We start from the raw sequence: 21,259 nt of genomic DNA, 5'->3' as shown, positions 1-21,259 counted from the left end.
AAATAGTAAGTTAAATAGTACAGGTGTTCCCCTGGTTATGAAGTTCCATATCTTTAAATTAAAATGTAAAGTAGGTGGGAACAGATATATATAGTTTGTATTTAGTATTAGTTGGTCATATGTATATCAATTTTTAGTACACTACAACATGATAAACAACAACATAGCATAGTACTAAAGAGGGAGAGAAAATTTGTATGGATGTGAGTACACAGTATCATAAAAACTTTATATAACATGTTTAAAAAGAAAAAAGGTCACAATTAAAGGTTAACACAGCATTCAACATTAACACAGTGTTGACAGCACCATGATCCCGTTCATACTTGCCACAGATAGAGCTGACTAACCATTAAAGCCGCAGGAAGATTTAATGCAAGTGACAAAGTTGTGTGTTAGTTTGTTATTACAGTCTATTGTATTTAACAATTTTTAAAACAAGAAACACTGTAGTCTAAATGATTCAGTTTGGATATTACAATCAATAACTGAATCTTTATATGTGGAAAATACGACTGAAAAAGAACTATGAATATCTGTGATAACTTGCATTTCTCCACATCAAGCTTTCTTTTTAGAGGTACCCCTTTTGAGGATTTCCCTATTAGGGTTGATTCCATCAAAGTTTCCTTCGAAAAAACTAAAAACAGCCAACTCCTGTGTGAAGATACTCATTCCAGACCTGTTAAGCCTCAGGTAAGCCGTCTTTGGAACCATTAAATTTATATTGGCCAAAGAAAGCTGCATGAGAAGATAAGAGAATAAGAGAAAACGCCTATTTAGTATACATATTTATAAATTCATAACTTCTAACCTGCAGGGGGCTGGCACCCTGCCCGGGATTTGTTCCTGTCTTACACCCTGTGCTGGCTGGGATTGGCTCCAGCAGACCCCCATGACCCTGTGTTAGGATATAGCAGGTTGGAAAATGATTGACTGACTGATAATTCCTAACATAAATTATCAGACTTGAATATACTGTATTACCTACAAAACACATATTTACTGACATATTGGTATAACCAAAATTAAGGAATTTTCAAGTACTTTAAACTTTTTAAGCATTTAACTGATTTACTAAACAATACAGATGTCACACTAGTAAATTCTCACACTTTTGGTACAATAAAAAAGTATTAAAAGTCAAATAAATAATATATATAGTAAGTATTGTACAGTTGTAGCTAACAAGCCTCAAAGGTCAGAGCAAACCAGAAGCACAGATAATAGAAGCAATATCATAAAAAATGAATATTGAAACACCTTTTATGTATGATGGAAACAAAACTTTTGATGACCCTTCTGACCAATTCCAAATTATTATCACAAGTTGTAGCATACCATTTCTAAATCTCTGCCAAAGAAGGAGATGATGCTCCAGAGGTCGAGAGCAAAGACGACGGGGTTCCTTTTTCCAAGCTCATCATGTCATGAATCACTTCAATGCAGTCCTTCACAGATCTGACTAGCTCAGGTAGTTCTATGTTGTGATACAGTTTGAGTTCATACTGCATCTAAAGAACAGTCTTTATACAGTCTGGGTCAATCTGGGTCAATCAACAGTTGGTTGTTTGTCAGACATGAGCACTGACCGCCTCCAATCATAATGATAAAGAAACATGCTGCAAGTGTAGGCTATGGCTTTGTTGTTTGTTTAAACAAAGTAACTACTGTATAGAAAATGCAGTTTATACTGACAAGAAAGAATATTTATAAATGCAGATATTTGTAAGATATTTGCATGCATTACTTCCTAAACCACTGGCTTTAAATGTTTCCCTGTAGCTAGTTTGCAAGCATTACTGATTGCTTATCACTGGTGTTTAACCTGATTATGGGTTAGCATCACTGTTGGCTGAAAACCTTGAGGCTAAAAGTAAAATTTATTCTGGTGCTCCTTTGCTCTACAGACCCCAGTATGTTTCTAATCTGATTATCAAAGTTGTACTTGATACTTAATCATAACACTAGCTGGTTTCACTGATTTTGGTACACTAAAAGTCATATAAGCGCATACCAGGCATGTAAAATATGTAAGTATATACTGTAACAAATGGCAATAATATAAAACACATATCAGTTTCATTACTAAACTATGTTAGTTAATACTTCCAATACTTGGGTTAAGAATGAGGTTAGGCAGTTTGGTTTCTTTATTTGCATAATAAACAATACACAGATAAGCAGAGTGGTGGCTCTCTGGCTAAAGGATATGTGCTAGTAACTAGAATGTTGGAATCCTGGCAATTCCAGAAGGAATGTCACTCTATGGAGTAATTGAGCAAGGTCTTTAACCTGCAATCACTCCATACAGACAAACAGATTTCACTCTGATCCCAAACTTACATTCCATCTGTGTGTCTCTGGAAAATAAATAAAATATGCAAAAAAACAACAACTTCCTAATGTTAGAAATTGAATATTGTAAATAAAGTAATTATCAAACAAGGCTATCATTTTTGAAACCAACCCTTTTTTCATTGGAACAATTGATCCAAAAACCTCAGATTAATTGAAAAAACAGCCAATCTGATAACCCAGCTGAATGACACTGCAATGTGTTTTGCTTCAGTCCAGTCCACAACTAGAATAGACATTACAAAAGAATGCATGTTTTTTGCTTTTGTTTTTTTACATCATTTAGCATTTTACCTGTTTATTTCATTTAATGCTGCATGTTATTGAATGTTAACCATTAGATCTTTTTTTTCATATTCTGCTGGGTTTTCCATGGTGGCCTCAGGACCACGAGCAGCTGCTTAGTTTGCTTATGTCTTGAGAGGGCTATGGTTAGCATGTTCCTAAGATTTGTTCAAACAGTAGCTTGTAAAAATGACAGGTGACTTTTAATAGAAAACTATGTCAATTAACAAAAAAGGTACCACAATATCCTTAATGTGAAGACTATGAAAGCATATTTTTTCCATTTATTCTCCTTCAGTTGAGATTTTTGGCCAATGATCTAGTCAAAGCTTGCCTCAAAATTCTACACACTATGTCTCTCACATCAATGCCTCCTTGAATACCAAGCAAAGTAATCTGTTAAAAGTTTCCATAAAGAAGAAATCACTCTAGTTCTAAGATGCATAATGCAACAGAAACATGCGCAAGAATCCGAATAAGCAACAAAGACTGAAAATTTACTAGAAGTTCAAGTACCCGTGGTAAATAGGCAGCCCTCATTGAGGTCAATCGATCCATGGCTGGAGCTATAACAAAGCATTTTACCCAATACCTACCTATATATTGTCATGTCTAATGCTGTTTGACCACATTTCATACTGTATCTGTAAAGGCTGTCATGTCACGTTATGGGCACTTTACTTAGATTTTACTACATCACATTTTAAAAATGTTTTGTTATAGACTATTAAAAGATTTTTTGATTAAAAAACTTAAAAATGAACATTTGTTTTATTTAACCACTAACTCCCATAAATAACTTTAGCCTAACATGCAAAGAAGAACTTTTGTTTAACTGTACTTACAATTAAGACTACACATCACAGCTTGTGCATATCTGATAAGTGCCGTTTGGGCATATAAGCTTATACAACTTGAAGCGTGTTATTGTCCTTTGCAGACATATATTTCAATTGTATATTTTTTAATCTACACCAACCACTAGCTCACTTTCAAGCTCTCCTACTTAACAAGAATGTTTTGAAGAATAGCTAAAGCAATGTAAAATCATCATAAATCACCATGTCAAATAAAATAAGATCATAAAACAAAAATTGTCAGAGAAGAGAATAAAACACATTCAGTCAGTCATTGTCCAACCCATCCATCCATCCATTTCTAACCCACTGAATCCGAACACAGGGTCACGGGGGTCTGCTGGAGCCAATCCCAGCCAACACAGGGCACAAGGCAGGAACCAATCCCAGGCAGGGCGCCAACCCCACTGCAGGGCACACACACCTAGCACACACTAGGGACAGTGCAGGATCGTCAATGCACCTAACCTGCATGTCTTTGGGAGGAAACTGGAGCACCCAGAGGAAACCCATGCAGACATGGGGAGAACAGGCAAACACCAGGAAGTGAAACCCAGGTCTCCTTACTGCGAGGCAGCAGCACTACCACTGCACCACCCATAAAACACATTTGAAGTGTGAAATTTAAATTATAAACTAGCAAACACGATGAAAAAAATAAAGAATACAGATAAAAAAGAGAGAGTAGATCAATTTAGTACAGTATGTTGTGGCAGTAGGGGGCGCTAGTGCTCCCTTGAACCCTCAGGTACAACTCCAGACACCGGATAAAAGTCCAAAACTCTTTATTATTTTTCACAATGCACCAAGCACCTTCCACACTACTCATAAACTCACAATAAATCACCATAAACTCTCCTCCTCGCCCAGACACTTGCTCCTCTACCTCCCAGCTCAGCTCAGTGTCTGGACTGAGCCATCATCCTTTTATAGCCCCTGACCCGGAGGTGTTCCTGTCCCAACAGTCCACAGTTCCTTATTCCTTCCGGGTCAGGGCAATCAGTTCTTCACTTCAACCCAGGAGCACTTCGCTCCTTCCCGTCACGTGACCATGACGTACTCCCGGGTCATAAGGCATAAAAGAGCCCATAAGCCCCCCATAGCGACTCCTGGTGGTCCCCAAGGTATCCAGCAGGGCTGTGTATAAATACTACAAAGTCCATAAGGCCCTGCTGGACCTTGCGGCACTATCCTGCTGTCGGGAGAGCTCCTCCTGGCGGCCTGGGGGTGAGGACCGGCATGAGAAGCCGGCAGTCCTCCACAATGTATAAATAAACTTTAGATGGTAAAGAAAAGACATTGAAAGCAATGAGTCCTATGAGCAACGTTATATACACACACCCACACACAAGGTTGCACAAATTTCTTTTACTTAAAATGTAAAATGTTTAGGGTAATTTTTTGTGCTTCACAGTTCTGTCTTGTTATCAGGATTTCATTTAAAGTGACAAACATGGAGGCAGCTAAATTAAAGAGAAATGGAGATAAATACTTATGGCCATAAATGTCTTGATTTGGTCCAAACATTTTGTTTTGAGGTAGACCAGTTTCTAAACTTAGTATTTAGCATTTCCGCACAATCTGGGGTTAGATGCCTTTCTACTGTAAATGCAATTTGATTTCTGCAGTCATTTCTTAGGCTGTTTCTTTCTAGCATGCATCTTCCGTATTCAGTGGACCAACATTCAGCATGTAGTTGACTATTGCCAGGTAGATGTGTCCTGAACATTGCTGTTGCATTTCATCCAAGTTCTCCATGGTCAGCAGGCAACTCAGTGGTTGATTTTGTAAGTTTTTGAGGGGTTATTTGGGTGGAGGAGGTAGCTAGTTTTTGGATCACTATCATATCTTATGTTTGCTCTTTGGGGAGAATATTAAGAAATTATTGACAAAATATAAAGTTATTCAAGTTTGAAGACATGCCTCCTATGATTTTGCAACTATAGGAAAAACGTTTTACCAGTTTAGGCACATTTTCATGTAATTACCTTTTGGTCAGATTTATGCTAAATCACATTTAGTATAGAAATAAAATGAGATAATCAATCATTAAACTTAGTGATTTTCCCTTTAAAATATTACATATAATAGCTTGAATATTCACTGTATTAACAAAAGCAACAGTCAGAGGGTGAAGTTACAAGTTCAAGCATATTAGCTATTTTAGGCTTAAATTTTCCCTTCGATTTCTTTATTTGGAATTTTATCTTCTTCTTCAACTCCTCCTGTCTACAAATGCGAATGTCAAGCTTCAGTTTTGCAGTTCTAGAATTATTTCTTAAATTCCACATGTAACAGCATTAGCTATACAACATGCATATATTCAGAAATATGACAAATATTATGCATACAAACTTGTTGTGTACATAACTTCAACCTTAAATGATTTCCAGTTTTCTTTGGACTGCTCTTTATTTCTTACATCCTTATGAATATCTCCTGTTTTGTATGGTGGTAAGTGAACACTCCATTGGACACTCAAAGTGATAGAGCCAACTGAAGTTCACTGCATTACAAGAAATTCACAACGTGATACATAGCATACAAAAACTAACAAATATGTTTTTAAAACATTCCATTTACTAAAGTCCTTGATATTTCTATTTATGACATGTATGTATGATTACAATTACTGATCAAATTTAATTAATAATAATAATAGCACATATGGTTAAAATATACAGTGTAACATTAGTTAAATATGATTTTATTTGTGCAATTTGCTTACCTAGTAACTGAACAGAACACCATAAACCAATCCAGAACAGAAAAAATGCAATAGGTGAGGTCAGGAGAGTTTAAAAAACAAATTAAAAAAAACACTTATCCACTCTGTAACACAATGTGAAAAAAATGCATTGAAACATACTGTACCAATTAATCAATATTTGTATGAACTATGGGGATTACAAGATATTTGTCATCCAGTGGCATATTACAGCATGCCAGAACCAATAGGTAAACACTGTAGATTTGTAGAAAGCTTGGGCACAACAAAGATCTCCAGGCATGAAGAATCAATCAGATACTGTATTTAAAAAATAGCATTCTTAACAGACAACATATTCCCAGTTTTCATATATGATTACATTTTCAACTATGACAATTTTATTGTCAATTTTAATACAGGAATCCCCTGCAGAAACTCTATAAAAACAAATTTACACTTATGGGTTTGTATGTTTAATATTCGTTTACTAAAATGCACTAACAGTGAAAACTCTCAATGTTTCTTAGCAGTTAGAAACTTTGAGTAAGGCGCATGCTAAAACAAACAAATACTGAATGTTAACATTACTTGTTCGCATTTGTCACCTCTTATTATATTTAATATTTGGATTTCATAATAAAGTATTTTGTAAGCAAAAATCTTGTCAAATAATTTAAACTGGCTTATATAACATGTACCTGTTAATGCATGTTACAGCACCTTGCACACTATGCAATTAACTGGTTAAGCATTTCATAATGTAAGCATTTTAAGATGAGCGATAATAACCAACAAACAATATGTTAAATACACAAATATGACTTTACCACTAATTCTGCTTTAGTCTTCTTTTGAGCAGGCAAATGTTCTTCACTCATGGTTTTCTCTCATTGGCTAAAATGAATGTAAGAAGACTTCTGGCAGTTCTCTCAATGGCTGACCGCAATGTCAGTGAAAGAAATAATCTCATGGTTCATATTCACAGTTTGAGAATATTCCACTGGCTTTTTATAAGGTAAAGTGCTTATGCATGATTTGGGGAAAGTTTGTAAATTGCACAAAGTTTCATGCCAGACAAATTTTTTTGGACATGTTGCAGAGAGACTTTTCACAAAAAAAAGTAAAGGTCCATGGTTGGTCTGATATTTAGATAGTGTTACTCATATTCTGTAGCCAGCTCTTGACCACACCAGTTTCAATTTTTAACTGAAAAGTGGCCCAATATAAATATTGTTTTAATTTTAAAGATACCTCACCATGTGTCAACATTGTCCAATACCTTGTCATTCATACAAATGCAGAACAATGCCAGTGGCCCAAAATTGCCTCACCTATGCTTTACCAAAAGCAGATTTGGTGGATTCATTAACTGTGGGCCAAAGGTGGCCTATGTGTATCATGCTGGTGCCATTAGTGGACCAGATGTGGCCCACTTACAGGAGCTATCTGGGAATTTATATGAAGTAATTAATTTATTAGACACATATTTTATTAACTTTTAAAAAGTTTCCTTTAATGCTTTTATGTTTAAAAGAATATTTAAAACTATTGTAAAATTCAAATTTGTATAAGTCTTACTAAATGGTGTAATTCTTCCTAAATACTGTATAACTTAACATACAGTATTTAAAATAAAGCATGTTTAAAATGCTGTCTTATACAAAATATACAACACACTATACAAAAAATACACCAAAATGTACTTTTGACCAAGTATACTTAAGTTCATGTATTTTTAAATATGCAAGGTGCTGTAACATGCATTAACAATACACTAAAGGATATTTATATTTATAATTTTTTTAAAATAAAAATATACTAAACAGTACTTTCAAACAGGTATACTTCAAGTATGCCTAAGTACACTAAAATGCATTTTCATTTAAAACATACTTTTTTTAAGTGTACAAAATTACAATTAAAGTGTGTTTGAAAAAAATGCACTTAAACTATATATATATTTTTTGTACTTTTAAAAATTGTAGCACATTATTAATATACTTTAGTATGCTGTTCTTTCACTGTTGTATACTTACCACAATAGTAAAATAGTAAAGACTTATAATATCCATCCATCCATCCATTTTCTAACCCGCTGAATCCGAATAGGGTCATGGGGGTCTGCTGGAGCCAATCCCAGCCAACACAGAGCACAAGGCAGGAACCAATCCTGGGCAGCGTGCCAACCCACCGCAGGACTTATAATATGTACATTTTTAATAAATTTATATTTATCAGTGAAGAATATTATAAAAAAATAAATTAAATTGAATATATAAATATAGATATATCAGATGTTACTGATTAGTATTCATAATGCTGCTGAAGCTATTCATAATTAGTTGCAAATACTGTTAATGTTGCTTAATAGATTGTGACGGATGGCCGGGGCCCATGCCTGGCCGGGACACCCCTTCACCACATCTGCCAGGGGGACGAGGGTGAGAAGCCCAGTATCTCCCCCTGGGTGCTAGATGGTAGCCTCCCTAGGTCGAAGCGGTGCCTCAAACTCCACCCAGAGCTTTAAGGGGGTGGAGTTCTGTGCAACTCTGTGGGATTCCGCAGGCACCTCCAGGGGGTGCTGCAGCAGGAGCTGCTGGCCCCTTTTGGGCATTGGTTTCGCCTTACCTGTGGGTGCAGCCGGATGTCGCCAATCAAGCACCTGGAGCACTTCACAACCCAATAAAAGAGAGCCAGCGACCACCGCTCGTCAGCCAGAATCTGGAGGAAGAGGACGAGGTTGCCAGGGAGGATTGGTGGAGGAAGAGAAAGTGCTTGGTGTGCTGTACTGTGCTTGGTACTGTGTTGTGGCTGGATGGAGTACAGGGAAGATGCGCCCTCCAGCTGAAGAAAAATAAATAGCTTATTTTAGTTTACCCGTGCCTCCCGTGTGAATCTGTGTCGGGTTGGGCGCTATATAGCGATTATCTTACAAGATCAATACTGGAATATATTCTGTACAACAAGGCAGCACTAATCTGATACAGATTTCATGACATTTTTGTCATAATGAGAGCACCACAGGTGGTCATACAAATCCATCCTTCCATTTTTTTTCAGGGTAGAAGCAAATTTTACAATAATAACAGTATATTGTAAATAGGTTACGTTGAAAAACATTTCACTTTGCTATAGGAGTCACTCTAATAAAAGTAAGTTGGCATTACTAATTTAACTTATTAGCATGTGGTTGGACTAAAAAAAGGAAACTACAGCATGCTATTAGAAGAATGGTAGTCAGCACTGTTGACTAGCAAGGCTTTCAAGATGCAAGAATAATGACAATTAAATATCCAGTAGTTCAAGAAGTAGATTGGATAAAGTGATTGACAATGTAGGATGATTAAGATATGAAAAAAGCAGGGATGCAGCTCATTCTCAAAAATTAAATACTGTGGATATTTGAGAGGGTGGAAAAGAGTGGTTGTCACGGAGAGGTGCAACAGATAAGAACAGGGAATATAAAGAAGGACTGCAAGATTTTAAATCTACAGTATTGCAGACCAGGCTTGCGTGTATTCATTGATTTGTGTCAATGTCTAGGTCTTTATGGCCTGTATATGTATCGTCCAGTAATAAAATTGAAAGTTAGGTAGTGTCATGCTCCCTTCTGCTTTAGGTCATTGTAGAATCGCCCTTTGGATGTATGGATGTTTAGAATTCAAAATAAATTAGGTTATGATTGAATCTAATTTCCTAACAAAAGATTTGCTAATGTATATGGGGATGGTTTTAAATAGAAAAAGAAGCTTGGGAAGGACATTCATCTCATTGGTTTTGATTCAACCTTCTAATGTGAGATTGATGGTGGACCATCAATTACCATCTTGTTTATTTTTTTCCATGCAGACAGCAGAATTTTGTTGAAAAAGAGCTTTATGTTTACTTGTGATATTTACTCCTAGACATTTGAACTGATCTGCTAAAATAAATGGGAAGGTGTCCAGTCTAGTATTGTGTGCTAGAGAGTTCACTGGAAAAAGTGAAATTTTTAATTTTAATTCAAATTAATTTTGAGTCTAGATATGTTTTGAAAATCTGCTAGTGCTTTTAGGATTGCAGGTATGGAAGTTTGTGGGTCAGACATATATAATACATTTTCTGTTCAAATCCTTCCCTGAAAATCACCTTTATCACTGATGCATTTCGAAAGTTAACTGCCAATGGCTCAATGGAGATTGCAAAGAGTAATGATGAAAGGGGACATTCTTGTTGAGTACCATGTTCTAGTTTAAAGTAGTCCAAAATAATGTTGTTAATATGTTAAACCGAGGCTTTTGGACTAGTGTAGAGTATTTTGATCCATGTACATATGTTTGGGCCAAACCCAAATTTGTGTAATGTGGCGAATAAGTAGTCTCATTTAATCATGTCAAATGCTTTTTCTGCATCCAAAGATAGCTCTCTGGGGTGCTAGATTCAATGGGCGAATATATTATAATAAGCAAAGATTAGAAGCTAAGTGTTTGCCTTTAAAAAATAATAAAAAATCCGATTTGGCACTTTCTCAATCCTTCTACATAAAACTTTGGAGAGTTTCTTAACATCATTATTCAGGAGTGAGACTGGTCTGTATGATGCACATTGTAGTAAGTCTTAGTAATTTCTTAGGAAAGACAGAAATGAATGCTTTGTGAAAAGTTTGAGGTAAAAAGGTGTTGTCTTTAGCTTCTGTAAACACTACTAATAATGGTGGAGCTAACCTATTTGAAATTTTTTCAATAAAATTCCATTGGGTAGCCATCAGGGCGGTCTGCTTTCCCACTTTGAAATGAGTTTATAGCATCTAGTAATTCTGAGGGTGTCAGAGGTTTATTCAGTTCCACAACACTAGGAGCATCTAGCTGTGGTATCTGTAATGAGCCAAAGATCTCATTAGATTGTGCCTTACCTTCTTTAAACTGAGAAGAAAATAAGGACTTACAGTACTGTCTAAATGTGTGGCTTATATTTTTATGGTCTATGGTTTTATCTCAGTATGTATTGGTAATTACTGTTATTGTATTGCAGACTTCCTGCTTGTGGATTTGTTGAGCAAAAATTACATTGTTCATCTCTCCTTGCTCATAATAATGATGTCACAATTTAAAGATGAGCTCTACAAACTTTTAAGTGTAAATGTCAACTTGTTTTTAAGTAGATGCACACAGCAGAATAAACAATATTTTTTGAGGATAACCAGCAAGGCAATTTGCAAGTTTCTCTCTTGCAGATAAGCCACAATAGCATAGTAGGAGTTTTACCTCTGCTTAGTCAGGATTCCTCTAGAGGTGCTGCTTAGTATGGATGTCACTAATAAGCTGCACAAGAGCACAACCCAAAAAGAACTATTGTTATCAGATTGAGATCTAATAAAATTAAGATTACCAGAAAAAGTCAGTAATTCTAATCTGGTACAAACTAACTATCTATCTATATATATATAATTCACTAAGGCAAGACACCCATGGAAAGCACTCCGGAAGGGACGTGGATTCACTAAGCCAGTAAGACGCCCATGGCGCACGCAGGAAGGAACCATGCCCACCAACTCTAAGACCATTGGATACGACGACAACTCGCAGAACCACGCCCACCAACTCAGACGCGATGACACAGGAAAAACGGCGTCATTTATGTTCGTCTGTCGTAGAGTCCACATGCACCTCTGTGCCACTTTGACTGTTCATAGAGGCATGTTTCTCGCGGAAGTGAATCGCTATATGCAGCATGCAAAACAGATTGCAAGGGGTATCCCATGGGATCCTTAAAACAATCCTTTAAAACTGAGGTTACAACACAATGAGGAAGCCGTCTTTAAAAACCAATAAGCCCTGTTCCTCTGTTTCATTACCGTCTCACCTGCTTCACCAATGCAGGCCCTGCAACAGTCGAGATGCTCTCTCAGCAGCTGATCTTCTCTGTGCCTGACCGGTTCACACAGAGGCAGTGCGAGAGAAAGCCGTGCACACACACAGGCAGCTCCTGAGACAGACAGAGGCATACACACAAGCAGCTGGTGGGCGGGTCTCCGTGAGTTTCTCTTGCGGGCGGGCACATGACCTGGTGGTGTGTATACTTCGAGAACGATGGTGGACGCGGCAGGACTATCTAAGAACAGGCATGTTTGTCACGGATGTGAATCGCTGTATGCAGCGTGTAAAACAGTTTCAGAAGGGTTTCCCATGGTCTTACAGTTGGTGGGCGGGACTCTGTCAGTTGCTCTTGCGACCGGGCACATGACCAGGCAATGTGTATGCTTCGAGTGCGAGGGTGGACGCGACAGGACCATCTAGGAAAAATCATATTTGTCGAGAATGTGAATGTGTATAACGCTGTATTGTATGTTGCCCTCTCCAGAGTTACATCTTTTCATTCACCTACAGTTGTATCCTCCAAACCAACCCCATTTGGACAACTGTGTCTTTCAGGAAGTGTTCACCCATCAATACATAATTATGCGGCGTATGCTACACCGCGGGTTGGCTAGTATTAGTAATTTCAAACAGGATCAAACTGTTTGGTAAACTCTGACCTCCATATATATATATATATATATATATATATATATATATATATATATATATATATATATATATATATATATATATACATATATATATAATGTAATGGGATAGCTCAGGATAGGTGTTGTTATGGCATCCAATGGCCTTAATATCCAGCATTTTCATTGCCATGATCTTTGCCTTGAAACCAAAACCAAGTGTTCTGTTTATCAAATTTGCATATTAAGATACAAATTACTATGATAATAATAATCTTCTATTGTTCCTTTTTCATCTTCATAATTTTAATAATCATGAATTAATTTAGAAAGACTTATTTAAACTTACAAAGTTTTATTGATTTACAGACTTATAAATTACACACCAAAATATACTCTTTGAAAAATCATGCTGATATGTACCAAATTGCATCCATTATTTATATTTAGCACTTTTTTCCATACAACAGGTTCTGAGAGTTGAATAGGTCTCCAAAAACAAATCCATAAGTAAACAGAGGAATTCAATTAAACATTAAATTGGAAAACAATAATCATGTAACACACTCTACAGATGTTGTGGCAGCTGAGAGTAAACATTTATGTAAATCTTTAAGCTAGAGTTTTAAGGCCCAATTCCAACTACTGGGGCATTCAGCTTCCTTTTGATCAGTTTAGCAGTTGTCACACATGTGCGCATGGGAGGCAGCTAAAGGGCTTGAGTAAGGGCAGTTCCGAATCATACCGGGATGTGGCAGAGTGCACTGACTCTTTTTCTCCCTTGCCTGCAGACCAGTCACAGGAGATTCCTCCTGGCCCTCTTGATGTCACTTCTGGGACAGAGCCTATGGAAGAAGACCTTTCCGGCTCCGGCCCCTGTGATATCACCTCCGGGCTCGAACCTATGGCTGAAGACCTTCCTGAGCCTAACCTCTTTGATCTCTCTTCCTGTCTTCCCCTTTACAAGCCTCCACCTTTTTCCTATTCCCTCAGCTCTGTTTTGGACTCGGTTTTGTGCACAGCAGTGCAATCATTTAAAACAGTAATTTGCAGCCAGGAAACCAATTATACGGGTGGCTGCCCCAAACCTTGCTATGGCTCTGTGTGGAGTTTGTGATACAGTACACTAAAACCTCTGTCAAGTTAAGTGTCCAAGATTTTGACTGTGATTGTACTTAATGATTTTTAGCCTATTGGTTTAGCTGTAAGCCATCAGTATACTCTATACATAACAGATGTAACAGTACTTCACACTCTGTTATATCCAAATCTTTTGGTGTTTCATTAATATTCACCATAGCTGTTGGAAGATGTATGTCTTCTTCACAGCTGAAGAATTAAAACAAAATGAATACTTTAAGAAATATGACAGGAATGCATTTGCTATTTCCTTTTCTGAATATCTTGTTTCTTTGATTCTTTGAAATGCCCCATTAATTTAACTCAACAGAAGGTGCAACAATTATATATTCTCAAGCCTAAAGGAACAGCAAAAATAAGCTGAGAAATTGGTCACCAAAACTGTTTCTTTATTTCCTTCACATAGCAATACAGAAAAAAGCACAAATGACAGTAAGACAGTGACTGAAAAAATAAGATACAGTATATATATTCATATTTTTTGTCATGGTAGACATCTTCAGGCTCTGTCCTAGCCCACTCATAGCACTGTATACCTTGGGTTCACCTAGATGTTTTGAAAAAGTAGGTGGTCATCAGAAACTAAGTGCTTATGTCTTCTAATTCTTTTCCATTAGACACTTTTCACTCTGTAAAGCTGCCTTTACATTGCCAGCAAGTCCAAGTTGAAGAGAGGCACAGACAAATGAGGATGCAGAAGAAACGTTCTGAAGCTACACATACAACCAAAGATATCAAATATTTTAAAATACATTTATTTACCTGTCTTTGAGTAACCTGATAAAATACATTTTAAATGGAAGACAATTACATAAAAATGGGTGATAGAAGAAGTATTAACTGTTGAAGTCCAATGACTGCCACACAGAAGGAAGTAGTTGATTGTATGACTGAGTGGCCTTCAAACTCTGTTAATGTATTTGTTAGTTATTTGCCCAATTTTACTTTGCTAATGAGAGCAGATCAATAGAATATGAAATTAGTACTCCCTCTATGATTATTTTTTTATTTCTCTGAATTTTTTTTCCATTTCAATTTTCCTTTACTGAGTTATTGCATCAGTTTGCCAGCTGCTTCAATTCAAAGGTATTTGTTGTAGGATTCTCTGCAGCAGAGCAGATATCTCATTACTACATGTGTTACAATATACAGTACATTTAAGCAGAAAGTGCATCACTAATGTTAACTCTGAATACATCTAATAGAGTGTAATTGGCACACCAGTAGAAATTGGCTTATATTTTATAAATGTTTTTTCCTACCTTATTTAGATCCAGTTTGTCCTTTTCGCTCAATTTCATCTTACAGAAAAACTGGCATATTTCTTGAGAAGGCTGTTTTGCTTTGGCCATTTGTGAACTAAGATCGAAATTTAGGAATGCCAGTAAGTTGCAAGCAAAAAAAAAAAAAACCAATATACTTGCTTTAATGAAAGGAGTGACAAGTATCAGCTATGCTAACACAATTACAAAAGTTTTCTAACAAACAGTAAGCATTTAAACATCATTAATTAAGAATGAGGTAAAAGAGCTTGCCATTGAAACACTGGTATAATAAAAATGGGGATTTGCAGTCATATGTGAATAATAAATAATAAATCAGTCAATTCATAGACAATAATATTTATTTATTTAATGTATTTACTTTTTTTAAAACTGTATATTATTTTGTATTTGTTAAGTGAATAGGGACTGAAGAGCTACAGTATGTTAGACTGAGTGGTCTGTTTGTTCTTATATTGTAATGCTCTTTATTTACTAGTTTTCAAGGGTGCCATTGTTTTGAAATGGGGTGGGAAACACAGACAGACATTTTTATTGAATTTTGCTGAATGAATATGCACAAATATATATAGTCTTTTCTCATTATGTGACAGGTACAAGCTGTATGACATAGAGGTAGATAATAACTTTGTTTACATCTGTTGTTGTTTCTCCATAGTAAGACAGAAGTAAACAACTGTTAACTTACAGTGCTTGAAGATAGATAAGAAAACATTCTTTATATCACATCTTGCATACAATACCGGCATGTTTCTGAACATAAGAAAACATTATGAGTAAACACTTCGAAACTGTACTTTGCAGAATAAGGCTTTTTAAGTCTATTCTCTGTTTTACACAGTAGATGCCTTTTATAAGGAAACATATACATTAAGTCCTGCAAGTCTGAGAACTGCTCCCAGTGAATTTTCATTGGTAAAGAGTCAAAACTGCCAGAGAGCCAATGGGGTCAGGTCTGTTGGGGATTGAACTGGTGTAGTGCTGAGCTGTGACCAGCTACACAGCAATACTTGGGTCCTAATTTGAGGTGGCCCATCTGGGAAGGCACATGGAACATTTTGGGGAGCCAATGGAATAGGTCAAGTCAGATCCCCCCAAAGTTGCTGGATGTCATGTCCGGCCTGTACACTGGTACTGTGAGTGCTGTGCAAAGTGGAGGCAGAACCTCTGCATTTTTCCCAGTTGATTCTGGGGTTTGTCAGCAGTGTGTTCCTGCTTCTAATCTGTTGAATGCTTTCATGGACTGGGTGTTGAGTCCAGCAGCTGTGGGGCATCTGTTGGTGAAGAAAGACTCACTTGACTTGACTTTGACAATGATCCTGTGATCATCTCGGAGTCAATGGAGGCTCTGATGAGTGCACTTGAGAGATTGAGTGAGGAGTCTAAATGTCTGGGCTTGTGAGTGTCCTGGATGAAGAACAACATCCAGACCTTAAATAACCTCTTCGGCAAAGCCATCAGCAATATGTCTGTTTGCGGAGACAGTGTCAACCGTGTTGAGAGGTTTACATACGTTGGGAGTGACATTCATGTTTCTGGTGACTCTTTCTATGAAGTCAGTAGACTGGGAACATTAGGTCACTGGAAAGGGTGCGTGGCACTCCCAATATCTTTGCAAAAGTACGAAGGTCCAAGTCTTCTGGGTCCTGGTGCTTCTTGTTTTGCTGTATGGTTGTGAGACATGGATGCTATCCAATGACCTGAGACTGGAGTAGAAGACTGGATTCCTTTCGTATTGTGTCTTTTTGGAGAATCCTTGGGTACTACTGGTTTCACTTTGTATTGAATGAGCAATTGCTCATGGAGTCCTGAATGAGGCACATTACCTGCTTTGTGGGGGAGTACCAGTTACAGTACTATGGCCATATGGCATGATTCTCTGAGGGTGATCTGACTTGCAGGATCCTCATTGTTGAAGATCCGAGCAGCTGGGCCATGCCAAGAGGACATCCACATAACACCTGGCTGTGGCAGATAGATGGTCATTTCCAGAGAGTGGAACTAGGCCACATGTCCGCCTGGGGATTGCCAACTGGGATCACGAGCTGTTTCGTTGTGTGGTAGGTGCATCAACACACTGTACCAATACATGTTCCCCTACCTGACCTGACTTGACCTATTCCATTGGCTACATTTTGGCCTGTTTTAGCATAACAGTAATGAGGTAGCAATAGAAAAGGAAGAAGGAAACGAGCAGTGAAATAGGATTCTAAGGCACATCTGAGAAGAGCAGAAATGTGTAGTATCTTAGTCCCCATTGTATTTGCTATCACAACATTCCTTTCTTGCAGGAATCCCAAAGCTCACATGCCCACAAGCCTGCCCTGCTCCAATCAAGATGTCCTTCTATCTATGATCAGAGACCTGGTCAACCGGATCTCATGTACTTGGTAGACCCAGGTGACTCTTTCTATTGCCTTTTAATTTTCCTCCCCTTTCTCTTTATCTGTTCTTGCTGTGTTTTTAGATCCCTATTTGTGTTTATTGACTTCCTTGCAGTTGTTTTGCGATGATAATCCTCCCTACTGAATCCACAAGTAGTAAAGTTTTACCATTCAATATTTCTATTTTCTGTTTTTGTTATTTCCTAGAGACAACTTGAAAATTTAAATTCCTCTTCTCTTTTTCCAGTGCTTCCAGTCTCACCAGCTTCTATATGCAGCTCTAATTGGACTCACAATGTACCCGTTAACAAGGTTAGACACTATCTAGGTAATCAGTTATTAATAAATTAGTTAGTCTGCTCTTGTAATTTAATCTAAAGCAAACCATTTTAACTGATGTAAGAACCAATCTTAGAAAGTTAATGTTATATTCACATCTATTTTCAGTACAGTTTGTAATGAGTTGGACCCGATAATCTGGAACAGGCTGATTACTACCTCTCACTTTCCTAACTAAAAGGACTGCTGATAAAAGGATAGGCCAATATCATTCTATGAACCACCCTGCGGTATGTCTATCTTTCAGATTACAGCTCTAACAGACAAGTGAATATATATAGTATAAGAAGAAAAAACAGAAGGCAATTTCAGTGAGCAGGGAGAAATAAATTATACAAAAAAGAAAGACAGGAAGATGAAAAACAGCAATGATCCTTTTCCTCGCCCACAACATACAATAACTCCCTAAAACACACCCCAGCCCCCTTCTGAAGTACACACACTAGTCCAGAGTTCAAGTTGACGGTTTATAACAGGTGAATGAATTGTAGATGCCAGCTGACCCAAAAAAGATTGAATTCTGAAATGTAAAATGATTCAGTTAGTACTGCGCTAATGAGAAAAAAAACTTCAGAAGCTCACCCAAGTCTACCAGTCGTAATGGAATGCGGGATTCACGTTCCTTGAGACGATACTTGACGTTCGCCTAGCTAGACCGGTCTTATAAACCTTCGGAACCTTTCTCCATGGACAAAGCAGAAACTTATCTGTTTAGTTAGGGTTTTTCTATTTTTTTTCCCTCATTGGCTGTTCTCCTTCTCCTTTTGAAAATGGTGCAAGTTATTTAGATTCCATGTGAAAAAAAAGAGGATGTCCCGTCTTGAGCTGTGCTGATGTCAGTCACCTGATTATTCCTAACACAAGACGTGTGGGGCTATGTTAGTGCCCACACAAGTAGACCAGACAGACGGCAGAAAACACATGACTTTATTTTTAAGTGGCACTGCTACATAGATCCCTATCCCCAGTCGATACTATGGCAGATCCAAAGTATGACTTGATATTGGCTGCATCAACTGTTTAATATTTTGGCATCTAATCTACTACCCCTCTGTATGCAGAGGTTAACGTGTCCTAAATGTTTTATGATTTTTTGCTGGTCCTGACATTTGGGAGCTAGGTTGGCAGCAAAATCTGTTGACAGCACTGGAGAGAAGGTGAGTCCTAGTCTAGACCAAGTATCAGACAGCAAAGAGTACCTCTTGTCGTGCATTATAATACTTGGTATGTCTAGATGTCGAATTCACTAAACTCCTTTGGACTCACTGCATTAATTTTTCTTTAATCTGTATAGTGACATAAAATTTAGAGTCAGGGAGAGGAGCTGGGGTGATGAAATGGTCAAGGGGACATTTCAGTTGTCTCTCGATTGCCACCAGAGCAGGTGTCTCACCAGTGGCCTTATGCACCATTGTACTGATGGCCAACTGAGCTCCATCAAGTTGCTCTGGGGTTCGTAAGCCATGGATAGTTTTTGTTTAAAAACAACACTCTCCTAGGCTTTTTAAAGTTCCTAGACTATAGAGCTATTAAATTGCAGACCTTTATCTGGTTTGGATGTACTGTAATAGTGGAAATTCAGCTAGTTTACCCAGTGGGGTGTTCAGTTCCTGACAGATCTTGCATGATTTTAAGTGGTCCCAAACATCCTCCAGGATTTTCATCAAGGTCTTCATACACCCAAGGTGCCCACCAAAAGGACAGCCATAATCATACTTAAGAAACTCAGTTACATTTTTTTCTGGGATCACTAACTGATAATTGGATCCTCAGAGTTTAGATAGTAAAACATGCAAATGTACACCTTCCTTGAAATGTATGTGACTGTGCCAATATCATCAAGATTTTCACTAACCCTTTGGCACACAGGACTGTTGGTCTGTTAACGAGCTAGGTCCTGTATGCTTAAAGGTAGATCTCACCATCTCTCCAGTGCTGTCAACAAATTTGGTGCCAAGCTACCACCCAAATGATCAGGACCAGCAAAAATCATAAATCTTCATGTGGCCAACAAGCCCTACTTTGGACCCGTCATACTATTGACTGAGCCACGCCATATACAGCCTGTTTAGGAATAGTCAGGTGATGGACAGGAGCACCCTTGAAGGCAGGAAATCCATTTTTTTGGATGGAATCTGCATAAATCACATTGTTTTTTCAAAAGGAGAAGGAGAGGAAGAACAGCAATCGAGGGAAAAAGACGGGTATAACCTAACTAAACTGATCAATATCTGCCTTGGACATGGAAAACATTCTGTAATTGTCTCCAGGAACGTGAATCCTGCATTCCATTACAACTAGCTGACTCAGGTGAGCTAGTGAAGTCCCATTTTTTTCAATGGTGCAGTACTGTGAATCATTTTACATTTAGGACATCATCTTTTTTGGGTTGGCCAGCATCTACAATTGATTCACCAGTTATGAAAGTCAACTTGAACAATGGAATAGTGTGTGAACTGAGAAAGGGGACTGGTGGTGTGTTTCTACTGTATATATTTTTATTTACACATTATCGCAGTAGGGGGCAGTAGCGCTTCCTTGAACCCTCGGGTACCACGCCAAACACCAGGTAAAAGTGCCACAATAATTCTTCTTATTATAATAATTACGTGCACTAAGCACCCTCCACTCCACACTACTCATAAATAACCACAATACTTCCAATAACAATAATCAATCCTCCACTCCCAGACGCGTTGCCCTCCTATCACCCAGCTCAGCTCGCCGTCTGGGAGCTCCCACAATCCTTTTATAGTTCCTGAAGTGTTTCTCATTCTTCAGTCCATAATTCCCTTTCACTTCCGGGTCAGATAAAAGTCCTTTTTTTCACCCCGGAAGTACATCATTCCTTCCGCTCATGTGACTTGGAAGTACTTCCGGGGCATAGGGCAAAAAGAAGTCTTCGGCCCTCCCTGCAGCTCCCTCTTGCAGCCCCTGTGGTATCCCGCAGGGTTGAGGATAAACACTACAACGTCCATGACTCCCTGCTGGTCTTCAGGGCACCTCCATACTGCAGGGAGGGCTCCATCTGGCGGCTTGGGGGACATGGCCAGGATAAACTGCCGGGCACAGTCCACAATACTTCCCCCCCCCCATTGAAAAATTATAATTTTGAGCGTCCTGCCCCACGAGGGATGTCTTCCTCCAGGAGGATCCAAAGGTCGGGCCTTGGCAATGTTGTCTAGCCTCCCTGGAGAACCTTGAGGGAATGTTATAACGGGCATCCCTCTGAACCCCTGTCCTCCAAGGACAGCATCGCCACACATGACCCCTCCAACAACAGTTATAGCAGATCCGCTGTCCTCCTGGTCACCCTCCTCCATGACACTGGAAGCACCTCAGTACTCCTGGCTCACTCCATCTCTCCGCTGGGACGGGATTATCGACCGCTTTACATTTTCCAACCCCTTATCCAACTT

The 21,259-nt window shown here is 38.1% G+C and overlaps 1 protein-coding gene across 12 annotated transcripts in view; it reads left to right on the top strand.

Annotated features, from left to right (window-relative positions):
- Positions 1-21,259, top strand: part of si:ch211-234p6.5 (pleckstrin homology domain-containing family A member 4) — a 249,934-nt gene that overhangs the window by 100,990 nt on the left and 127,685 nt on the right. For all 12 annotated transcript variants that reach the window (XR_005636166.1, XM_039774438.1, XM_039774440.1 and 9 more), the window contains 2 exons: positions 17,409-17,517; positions 17,749-17,813. Coding sequence is in view for 11 of the 12 variants with exons in the window: in XM_039774438.1 (XP_039630372.1) it covers positions 17,409-17,517; positions 17,749-17,813 (174 nt within the window). In the remaining variant the exon portion in view is untranslated. The remainder of the gene's footprint in view (positions 1-17,408; positions 17,518-17,748; positions 17,814-21,259) is intronic.

This window comes from Polypterus senegalus, chromosome 13 (assembly GCF_016835505.1).
Source record: "Polypterus senegalus isolate Bchr_013 chromosome 13, ASM1683550v1, whole genome shotgun sequence".
Lineage (NCBI taxonomy): Eukaryota > Metazoa > Chordata > Cladistia > Polypteriformes > Polypteridae > Polypterus > Polypterus senegalus.
The sequence above is the reverse complement of the archived record's forward strand: the minus strand, read 5'-3'. Positions and strand labels throughout refer to the sequence as shown.